The following is a 12614-nucleotide window of genomic DNA, read 5'->3' on the forward strand; positions in this document are numbered from 1 at the left end:
CACAAGAAGAGAAAATGCACAAGAAAAGAAAAAAAATAGGTTGAATTAAGTTTACATTTGATAGCAGTTTTATGATGATTACAGGTCAATAGCTTATGGCAAACAATAGTCCATCTCCTTAGTGACAGACCTGCTAACCCTCATCACTAGGTGGGTATTCATTTGATATAAACATAATTTCCAGCCTTGCAAGATAGGATTTAAATTATTAAAAGTATTATCTTTTACCCCAAGGAGAATGCAGTTTAAAGAAAATTAGGCAAACCTTCAGAGTCAGGAAGGAAAGTGGTACAATACAGACTGTAGAAGAAGACTGTAGCTGACTCCAAACTCCAGGTTTCATTGTTTTTTGGTGTTTTAAATGAGTTTCATATGCAAATAGAATGAATTACTAGATGGCACGTAGAGGGAGATGCTAGGACATCCTACAGAGATACCTGTAAAAAGGTCCAAGTACAGCCCATCACAAGACATAACACCACGCTGTATTTTAGAGTCACCTTCAGAGACCCCAACTCAGGTCTTATTAGAAAACCACACAGCCTCTACAAAACATCATTAATCACTGCTTTACCTCATTTCATAACCTCTTGTAGCTTCTTTTTCTTCTTTCCTAAAACAACCCCTTCCAGAGACAGAGAAGCTGCCATTTTGAGAGATGGAAACAGAGAAAGAAAGAAAAGAAAACAGACAGCCTAATTTGCTCTATCAAGAGAAGATCATTAAATAAGAGTATCTGAACTGGGATGATTGCTTTATTTTGAACACTGCCTTGCAAAACCCCTGAGACCTGAGCATTTACTGTCTAGATTGCGCTGTTGAGCTGAGCTCGTTTCTCATGAGGAGACTAACAACAGCTGAAAATTGTTTCAAGAAGGAAGTTTAAAAAAGAACCAAGAAAACTTCCAGTACTTTATTTCCTGAAGCAATGCAACCACAGGAAGGGCCAGAAGCAGATGCTTGTAGATAAATGATCACTTGATTAATTATTTTTTTCTCACTGTCCACGTGTAAATTCTTCCCCTTCCATCCTATTTCATTTGCTCTTATGTTACCACTAAGAAACTATTGTTACTAAGCAATATCTAGGTCTCAGCATGTGTCATGTAATGTAGATATAGAGTCCTGCTGGGAAATCAATGATATGCAATGTTCTGCCCCAGAAAGAGATGGAAGTTGGCTATTAAGTGACATTATTTATAAAGCACATGCAGTGAAAAGAATGTAGACAACAAGAGTGTGACAGCCTTTGTTTAAGTTTCAAGCTTCATATGTAGAAAACTCAATTATTTATTTACCTAACAGAAGAATTGGGCAGTATTGCTTCTATGTATTTTCAACAGCTCACTTCCATTTTGAAGACTGTTTTCTCAAGACTCTGTTCTTCAAAATAAATCAGAAAAAAAAAACCCACAGCATATATGCTGAAAGAATATCTCATCTCATACAAAATTTGATGTTTCTCTCAATTCTTTAGCTAAAAATACTGAATATGTTAGTTTATTTTTAAAAATCATCTTATAACCAGTTGTAACATGTGCTTATTCTGTGTGTAAGAGGAAAGTATCTAAGTGTCAGTTTGATACTTCTGCATTGGCCTTCTTCAGCTGATCCCTAATACATTTTCTTTTTCCTTTTCCTTTTTCTTTTAGGACTCACTGAAAGGGCTGTGGGCAGCAACAACTTTTGTCAGTTCTATTAAGAGGCAGAAGAGAAGAGAACTGGAAATTTTCTAGTTATTCTGCATATTTAAATATTAAAAATACAGAAATAAACATGAAAATAACAGAAATATAGAAGGACGAACTACACCGCATGGGACAAACACCTCTTGGGGTCTCATTTGGTCTTTTGTGTATGTTATTTAAGATGCATCTCCAAAGTATCTGCTGCAGACAACCCAAAAATTTCATCAAAATATCCTAGATACATATTTTTTTCCTATTTTTAAAATCTTAACATTAACCCAGTCTCAGCTCAAAGATGAGACCATCACTGTGTGGCAGTTGTATCACCTCATCGCATAGGCTTTGCTAAAGGTAATGCTGCTTGCCTCTTTCTGTTAACTGTGTTCTCAAATTATATTCAAGACGTATCAAAAAACTTATTTGAAATCCGGCAAACACCCTTTTTCTTTTAGACTGAAAATGGGAAAATGATACTGCAAACTGCTTTAAAGTCCACAAGTAGACTGATTTAGCTCTACAGAAGTATTACTGAGGACATTAGTAATTCAGTATGGATATAATACATAGATCCCATGAACAAGTTCACTACATATAATCATTACAGAAATTGACTGAAAAGCAAAACTTCTCCAGAACTAGGATATTTTCTTCCTTTTTTTTATTTATTTATTTTTTTTTTTTTGTCTTAATCGTGTCAATTCAAAAGGGGTGGGAGGAAAATGGACAAACCAAATTTTCACAAATCCTACACTGCAAAGGGACACAGGAAAGCACCTGAAGATCTAATTATCACTTTCTGAGATGTTACAAGGTTTTCCATCTTCAAGCTACCAGAAGCAACATCCCAGGGGCTTCAGTATTGTTCATAGGCTGTCATGAGGAGAGTTTGCCATGTTCTGTCTCAGGTAGCTTTATAATAATAATAATAAGCCTTACCTTGCTATATAAGGTAACCAGATTTCATTTACTGTGAACCAACTTGTACTCAGTCACTGAGTTGGAGAAAACTAGCATTTAGTGGAAAAGTTACATTTGTTATTAACTCTTTTCAGGACTATATTATTTGATTTTTTTTTTTTTTTTTTTACTGAATAAAGCAATTACATATTCATTTAAGGAAAGCTCATCATAAGTTAAGGGCTTCCTGATGCATATTCACAGCATCCTGTTATTTCTAGACTAGCATGCAAATGTGTGCAAACATGCATGTATGTACGAGATATATTACGTGTTACAAGGAAATAAAGTGTACAGCATAGATTAAAAAAAGCTCATTTTGCACATATAATTACAATTCTTTCTGAATCCACTGCCAAAGGAACAGAATATAAATTGTAAAACTCCAGTAACAAGAGAGCAGTGTATGAGTTCAGGGATAGCTTTAATTCTGAAATTTACTGCTCTTGTCAGCCTACTCAGAAACTTAAATAGTACTCAACTGTTTCACACATTCTGTTTCAAATTCTTCATATCTCCTGTTACTCCTGGTGGCCAAAGAACAGTAATCCTTACTGTGGAATTATCTGCTTTTCCATAACAACTTACAGGAAAATATTTCCACGTTCTACAAAAATCTCTATCAAACTATTCTTCTACCAGTTATGATATTTGTCCCCCTAGAAACACCTTCCATGTAACTGCTTCTTACCAGCCTTTAGTACCCAAGCAGTTACATCATACGTTGATATTTGCGTATTTTTATTAAAACTGTTTAATTTATATTGCAAACATGCCAAGACCTCATCCATCATGCTGTTGTTCTATCCACTGCAGACACTCTGACAGACACAAATATTATCCATTAATAACCTGCAATTTAAAATGACAATTAAAAGATGATAGGTAGAGAAGGAATGTACAATTGAATTACCCAATATTGCATTTTTCTCCATATTTACCGTGTACCTGTCACATGCTTATTCCCCTCATGGGCCCTTCACTCCATCAGTGTGAGCCTTCTCCGAGGCATCACATCAAAATTTGTTCTGAAAGAAAGGTTCAAAGGATGAGGGGATCATGAACTGAAGTGCCTGAAAGATCACTTTTGTATTTAAAGAACAGAAAACAGTGTGTAAACAATGAGTAATGGATTAGAAAGATAAAATAGTAATTAAGAAGTGAACAAATAGGAAGAGACCATGTTTTTCAAGTCTCCAACACTACTGTGCATATTTATAATATCCAACACCTTCATGCTTATGCTTTACTCCTCCCCTGACCACCAGCCTTCTACACTACAAAGTGCAATCTGTAAAGTCTTGGTCCTTATAGTCTTTTTCAGTCTAATTAATTTGCTCCATGTCCTCAAGCATTTCAGTTACCAATCTATTGCTTTCTTCTCTAATATATTCCTCTGTATTACATTCAAGTGTGTGCTCTTTGAAGCAAGTATACTCTATTACAGTACAGTAGTAGAATCCTCAGGTTCACTTACTTTTATTTTCATCCATGTGGTAAATGATTACAGAGGTAAGAGCAGTTTCTCTCAAACACCAAAAGCAAGAGGGCTGGAGCTGTTTTCAGGGAATGAGAACTGGTTTTGGCCAAACAGTAGGAAGTAACACACAACTGTAGTTGTGACTCGGATAAGAATGGCTGATGCCCCTCAGTCCATCCCACAAAACAGGGCATGAACAGTCTACCGTGCCTCCCAGAGACAGCCTGATTTCCAGCACTGCCTGGAAATATTCAGAAGTATAAAAGTAATCTGTATTGCTATGAACATACAGTGTCACGTGTAGATGATTATCCTTGGGGAGAGAAAGAACTGGGATGGCAGTGACACAAATGTGCAAGAACTCCAGAAAACAGTTTGCTTGTGTAGCTGAGCTGTCAAATTCTCAGTCAGACCCACTCAAACCATCAAGAGATATTTTCTGTTGATATAGTTTAAACTATATAAAATAAATGCTTCTAGCCCACAGATTATTTTTTAAATCTGCATAACCATGGATGACATTTGAGTTATAGGTTAGGCTTGTTACGTCAGTTAACATATAGGTGGGAGTGTTTTCTTGTTCCAAACCTTGTAGTTGTAAGATGCAAACTTCTAAGTATTGCCCGAGCCTCAGATAAGGAAGTAAGAAGACTTGCTTCAAAAAGGTTGGAACTTAAGAAGGTAGGCAGGAGCGGAACCAGGAGATGAGTCACAAAAAGAGAGAGAATGATGACAAGATTGTGTGTATTAGTGTCAGAAATATCGCAGGCAGAAGGAAGAAAAGCATGCAGAACAGATTTTAGATCTGATGAGAATGGGATTGCTGGAAACATTAGTCGGAACATCCATGAAAGACTAGAGAGGGTGGAAGACAGAAAGGAAGAAATCCAGAATGAGTGGGAGGAGAGAAACAACACATTTGCAATTGCTTTTTCAGGAGTACACTAGCATCTTCCTGCTACAGAACCTTTTCTTTGTCTCCAAATGCCAATCCCATAGTTAAAAGGAATTCATATGTACCCATGCCATTGCAGTAAATGCATATAAAACTACTCAATTTCATCAATAGTGGATTTTGAAGGAATTAATTTGTTTGAAGTCAAATCCAAACATTCTTTCTCAGACTGCACTCTCACCATGGATATAAATTACTAACCTCTGTAAAAGGACTGTAAGAAAACATGCAGGAAGGGTTAAAGTTGCTTCAGGTATTAGTCATTCTCTCTTCAGGCATTTTCTGTGCATCTACTGCAGCTCTGCTTAAGGGAACCTGCTGCTTATAATGTCTATTCTGCCACTCGCCCACAGTAACTGACATTAAGGGAAAGAGGCAGCACTCAATAGGCTTCAATTTGCCCTTTAGCAATGTCCCACCTTTGCCTTTTCTATCCTTTGCTTCTTTTGCAAACACAGCGTTATGGATGGAGGGGTGGAAGAAGGCAAAGAATACCTGATGTCATTGCTTACCATTAATAAAGAATGGTTGGTCCAAGAAATCTCCTTTTAAATATTCTTTTATCAGCTAACAAATAGACCTAACTTTTGGCAATGAGAGAAAAATCAATTTATTTCAAAGTAATACAAATTTGCCATGAAAAAATGCTTCTGGAACACTGCAGGCTTCTCCCATTTCTGTTGACGTATTGGTTACTTAGAACTATGTCCTAAAGCACGATTGCTCCCTGACAGAACTGCGCTGTGACAAGAAAAGGCCTGGGAATGAATTTATTTGCAGTTTCTCCACACGCCATGGAGAGCTACATCATTCTGCTCTTTGCTGTGGAGTGTCTTACCCTGTTGCTGAATAGCTCTTCTGTTTGGTGAGCAGAGGAGCAACCGGAGGACATTCCCTCTCCCTGATCGTTTGCTTACACGGAGAGTGGCATAGAAAGAGCCCCTTGGTTTTGTCATCCCTGTGAGTCACTATCTAAGCAGAAATGAGCATAGGAATAAAGGAAGTTTTTAACTTCCTCTTCACTCCCCCGCACCCTAGCAAGGGTTACGACAATCTAGCCCTAACTACTTTGGATGAAAACATCTCAGTGAGTCAGTTGTTTGCAAATAGCTCTCCGCCTTCCTTTGCATTTCATCTCTGTGGGTGCTCCATGTCTGCTTTGCATTCGGATGAGATTTTTCCTCAGCGTCTGCACACAGCTAAGCTCGCAGCTGCTTTGCTGCAGTTTCTCTGAGCATTCTCCTTTGAGGTTCAGCATCTTTTGATCCCAACTTTGCTTTTAAAGTTTTGATCACAGGATGCAACAGCCATTTTGTCTCCTACCGGTGATCTGTAGTTTATCCAGAATTCAACCAACAGCTGTTGGAAATACACCTTTTATGAGACATATGTTTATGAATTCAAAACTGTCTCAGACTTCCAGGTTTTTACAGATATTCTGAAGTTAGAAGGCTGACCAAACATTGTTGAACACTGTACACAGCAGTTTTTGTTCTTTATAATAACATAAATGCTCCATAAATGCTCTGATTTTATTTTCTGCTCCCTCCAAACCCTTCTTTCTCTCTCCCTCCTCCCCCCCCCCCCCCCCCACACACACACTTTTTTCTTCTTTTTGGTTAAAGCTGTTGAAATACTACAGGTTAAGCAGGCCCAGTTGCTAAACATATCCTCTTGGTTGGTTCATTTTCTTGCAATATAGCGACTTTCTGATTTCACCAGAATTGACTCACTTCTGACACAATGTTCCAAGATGAACACCCACAGAGTGTAACATTCAGACTTTATTCTTTCCTCCACATATACTGCTACTCTCATCACTTGAAAGTAGACGTTTTCATCCTTCGGCTGACCTGGTATGCCTCCACTATACCCCCTTAGCAATCTAGTTATTATAATATGCTACTGAAAAAATATTATTTCTGAATGGTCAGTAAAGCTATGTCAATTTAACTAAAGATAGGCTCCAAGCTTGATTTAAAAACAAACAACAACAAAAAAAAAACAACAACAACAACAAAAAAAAACACAAATAATGCATTTCATGATCTTTTCTGATAAAGAAAAAATTACACTGAAATTTACTAAGCTATCTGGATCCACCTACACTGTAGAAACATATTGGGTTGTCCATCCAGTTATGAAAATAATATGAAGCCCTTTCAAAACACAGGGAATAAAGTTTAACACTTTCTTACAAACATACTAAGCAAAAAAGGCTCCTTCCACAGTTGATCAGCACTAAATGAAATCCATAACCTCAACTATAAGTAACTTTGTAAGTAAAAAGAGAATCAAATTAGAGGGAGTGGGGGTAAAGAACAATGTTAAGCTGCACTTTCAGAATTACCAGATGGTTAAGTCATGGAAGTTAAAGTGATAAAACAGATAGAATATTCTGAGTAGCTCAAGACATCGAAAAATGAAAATTTCAGAAAAGAAGGAATTTATTTATTGCATAACAATTGAAAGAAACAAAAAGCTACCTGAAGAAATTGGCTAGGAGTGAACAGACAAATACTATGCATATATTGAAAGGAAGTAAATGCGGACATTCTCACTGAATACTGTGAGCAAGAGTAAGAGAGATGACTACTGTATAAACCCTTATTACAAAACACAGTTAAATGCAATTTCATAGGCTACCAACAGAAGAATGAGTAGGAATACTGTGCAAACCAGCTAGGCAGAGGGTGGCAGACTAGCAAGATTACACATATTGTACTGTCTGAGGACATGAAGTACAAGCAATGGAATAAAAATCTATTAGAGAAAATTTAAAAATAAATACTAACAATGGATTTTCAATGACTAGAGTGACTGCAAAGATTATTTTTTATTTATACAGCATCATAGCTCCAAGTTACAGCAGCACTCAACAATATTATAACTATTTTTTTTCTGTCAGAAAACCTGGTAATGTTAACAATGTCTTTTCTCTCTGCAGTTTGTATTACTCTGTGCTGTTAAACTAAGCTTCAGCTGGTTCATGACACACAAAGTTAGTTCCACATTTAATGAAAATCAAAATGGTCACACACATCTGCGGGTTCATCTTCCGTATTAGACAAATTATGTTCAGTGATATCTGAAACTGCTGAACCAAAACATTGATTGCCATGCTTCCTCGAAACAAAACCTTCTTTGAAAGCTATACAATGACATCCCAAGAAACAAAAGCCATAGTCCTTTTCTCTTTTCAAGATTATTCAGCTCACTGAAGAATTTCTTCCTTAATTCACTAGAAAGTCTTTGATGAAATGACTGGTCTGACAAACCACAGATAACTTCAACAATGCAAATGCAGATTGACAGATAAGTAGGAAGTCAGAAGATGTGATATCACCATCATATGATATTAAGTCTTGGGCTGTACTCAACAAGTATAACAAGACACTTTTCTAAAGTCACTTTGTTCTAAGAGTACCACTATCCCCCTACTACCAGTAGTGAAGGAATTATTTAAACAGCACATTACCAGTGGCTTAAATATTTCCTTAGGAAAAATATATTTTGCAATTTAAATTTAAAACAAAAAGATGAAGTATTTTATATGCCTGGTTTATAGAAAAACTTCAAGGTGGTTATTCAAATTTTCATTCAGATGGCAAGATGTAGTAGGATTTAATGCTAAAATAAATTTTGTGGGTTAAAAAAAAAATCCCAGGGTATGTTTTGATATGTTTTTGTTTTAGAAGTAAATGTCAAAACATCTATACTAGGACATTTGTACTAAAATAATAATATCATTTAAATTAACAGATATTTGCTCAGAATTCATTCATTTAACTTAAACTGAAACAATGCTGGTCTTTCCCCAGAATGTGACCAAATCTCATTAGCCTAACTAACGTGAAAATGTTAAACTTTGCAGTAGTTACATTTTTTTTTGGACAGCTGCATCCTTCACCTGATTCCTCAGCAGATCAAACAACAGCAAAAATGAAGCTTTGTTAAGCACTCTGAGTACCTGCCTTCAGTTTATTGAAATATATGAGGCTATTTATTTCATTCATGCATCAAACAGTGGCACTATTTAACATTAATTCTGTCACTTTCTTCCATGACTGTACTTACATATACTAATGGCATATACAGCAAAGCTACAGAAAAGAAAAAGTTATCTGCACAGATTTATTTATTTATTTATTTATTTATTTATATATAAGAAATTCTTAAGTATAAGCCAAAAAGAACAATGGGTCTCAGCAGAAAGAGGGTAAAGCTGATACAGCCTGCAGGATTCAGGAAGCTCCACACCAGATCTGATCAGAGATGTCTGCACTGACTTTCCACATACGAGAGAAAAGAGGTACAGTTGAGCAATTCTGCATGAAGTTAACTAAGCTCACCCTCTTAGTCCAAGAACCAACCCCACTGGATGAAGAAGCAGAGGCAGCAAAGGGGAGAATGATGCAGATATACTAAGGCATTAGCAACAAAAAGGAGAGGCAGCAGTCCCAAAGTCATTACCGGGCAAGATGGAAGAGGCTCAAAAGAGAATTGAAAAGCTCAGTCCAGTGTGATCTGGAATATTTCTCAAGAGCACTTCCTTTACATACAAGCTGGGAGTGCCTCAGGAAACAAAGAACTGTATCTGTAGCCTCTGCCCTTGTAGATGCAGCATCTGGCATGCACTAACTTTTCTTTCCTATTGACATTTGTCAGAGCACTTAAATAAAACGTCCTTGACTATTAGGAGAAGGGGCATATTCAACAGCTTAAGCATAGCAATAGCATGTTAGAAAGGAACATTCAGTTCTTGCCTGTGCTTGTAAGGCAGAGTCATCAGTATATAGTATCACACAGTAATGTTGTTCCACAAGCGTCTGGAAGACAGAAAAGGCTACAGAAGCATCCAAACCTATTTCGGCAGTATTCTTGAATATTGGGACAGATATACAAAGGACAAAATCACCACAAAGACCAGAGAACAAAAAAAATTAAGCCTCATTCAAACCTACGTATATATTGTTAGCATATTGTCTCGTTCCCCTGGAGCACAGACAACGTTTCTACAATGCATTATCAAATCAAGTGCATTCCTTGATACCAAAATCGATGCAGGGGCATATACTTATGACTGAATATGTGACATATACTCAGTAAGCAGTAGGTAAGCTTATATTTCAATGCATGCTCAAGAAAATCTCACTTTTATGACTTGGTGTAAAGTGCACTCACATAAATGAATGTCTCAGCTCCAAAAAAAAAATCACTCAAAACCATGCTATTATTCAATAATCTTATATCTGTGTGTATCACATATACATATTCATTTAGGATACAGACACAAGAACAAGGTAAAACTAACACAGATCTCATCACAGTTGCTGTCCTGGTCAGAAAGGGGTGTTTGAAAGGCTAACTTAAGTGGTATGGATGAATACTGATAACAAAAATAGAAGCAAGGAAAATATCACCTACTTACACTTTTACTCCTCCCATGCAGAGTACAAGTATTCTTGTTCATGGTGACTCTGACTAAATCAGAAGTGTTCTGCAAGTTTCAGAGGAGATGTTTTCTCTCTTGGCTATTCCAATACCAGCTGTTATACTGAAAGCAAATTAATTTATCCGGTTAGCATCAAGGTCTTTGCAAGTTGTACAACATCCAGGCAAAAGCTGTTGCTTCACAGTACATATAAGTTGCAAACAGTCCTAAGATCCAACAGAGCAGATGTTTCATACGCCACTAAACCACACAAGATGTACAGTTACACTGAACCATTCAATAAGCATATCCATGAACAGTGCGTGTTTTCCAGTCACTAACAAATGCAGGCCAAACCCAGAAAATTACAGAAGATTACAGACTTCTGAGGAAGGGCCTTTTGACACGGATAATTAACTAGATATTGGCAATATTGTTTGTAATAATGAAATAAGCCTTATTAGATATTTTTAGCCAGTCATTCAGTCTGAGGGGAATCTGTTAACTTTCACATTATTTAGACCAGCAGATATATGCTAAATCTAGGGGAAGAAGGTCAGCTAGAGTATTTTTCAAATCCAGGTGCCTAAGGATGCTTAAACCCCCAGCTGGGTACTTCCATATAGGTGACAGAATTTGACAAATTGGCCTTTGTATTACAATAATAACTAAGCATGAGCCTTAGCAACTGGTAATGACATGGCACAGCAGCTTTGAAAAGCAGCATTCATCAGCCCCTGGGTAAGTGCACAGCAGTCAGCATGGAAGAGTAGAGTTAAAGGGAAATTCATATGCTCTAGGATGAGGCAGTTGAAAGCTTTATATTCTCATTTAGGCCAGGTATATCTCTGCACACATTTTTTCCCTCCTCTGTCAGCCAAAGATGAGATAAAGTGCAATTTCTGGCCAACAGAGCTGTTCTAGCAAAATCTCCTAATGTAGACTCAATCATACCAGCAAAATTACAGGTATGGCTTATTTTCCTCATGGGCAGGCACATCACTGATACAACTCATATGGCTACAAGTAATATTTTGCTAGGTTAGACTTCATCTGCACCAGCACAGTGTTGCTGGCATAACTTGCTGTTTTAAAATGACCAAGTTTTTGAGACTCTCTGAAGCCCACTTCTTCAACAACAGAAAATTAACTCTTCAGTGCAGTACGATACCAAAAGCCAAAGACATGCATGCAGACACACACACATACAGGTGCAGTTTCCCTCCCCAACACGAGAACATGCAACAGATCTGAAAGTCTGGCCTTCCTTATTAAGAAAACCACTCGATATGGTGCATGATCAAGTCTCCAGCATACTACTTGATATTTTGCTTTATTTTCTAAAGTGTCAGTTCCTTCAAATAAATAAACAGAAAAAATAATACACATGCCTTGATTATTTATGTATTTAATTATTTATAGGTGGCATCCAGTTACAAAGAAGCAAAGCCAGCTGTGGAGGACACAGAAAATATTTCTTCGTATTTAAATATATATTAACCCACACTGTCGTTGGCAGTTTTACAACAAAATACAGGCTTTAATTTTCAACTAATGATATTAATTCATTGAAAGGAGCAAACTCTAATATAAGTATTGGATCTGCATATAGGTGATAAAGACTCTATGTGAAAAATCCTTTTAAAAGTTGCATCAGTAGATTTGGAAGCACATAGTAGGTGATTAGTGGAGACTGCACTGAAAGAAAAATATTATCTTAATTTGTGGGATATTTTTATAAGCTTTCCTTAAGAAAAATTGCATTTCCAGAAGACTATTTTATTATGAATTATTGCTATACTAATAACAAACATAAAATAATACATGCAAAGGTACATAAAAGACATATCTACATTTTATGGAGATAAAATGAATTTTCAGTGACAAAATTTTTACTTACTATCTCTACGTACAAATCAGTATACACAAAACAGCGTCTTAGATTTACTTTTTCTGTTTCGTGTAGATACAGAATGAAACAGATATAAAATCAGATAAGTCACTGCTTAATCCATTCCAGCAATGCTCAAAATTCAAAAAAAAAGAGAAATGTTTACTTATTTAATTAAGTTAATGCATTTAGGAAAAAAATCACCCAAA

The 12614-nt window shown here is 36.5% G+C and overlaps 1 protein-coding gene across 1 annotated transcript in view; it reads right to left on the minus strand.

Moving 5' to 3' along the window:
• PDE4D (phosphodiesterase 4D) overlaps positions 1-10647 on the minus strand; it is a 525614-nt gene extending 514967 nt beyond the window's left edge. The window contains exon 1 of the mRNA XM_068666381.1: positions 10512-10647. Coding sequence (XP_068522482.1) covers positions 10512-10553 — 42 coding nt within the window. The 5' untranslated portion in view covers positions 10554-10647. The remainder of the gene's footprint in view (positions 1-10511) is intronic.
• Between the last annotated feature and the right edge of the window lie 1967 nt (positions 10648-12614).

The sequence above is a fragment of the Anas acuta genome, chromosome Z, assembly GCF_963932015.1.
Source record: "Anas acuta chromosome Z, bAnaAcu1.1, whole genome shotgun sequence".
NCBI classification, from domain to species: domain Eukaryota; kingdom Metazoa; phylum Chordata; class Aves; order Anseriformes; family Anatidae; genus Anas; species Anas acuta.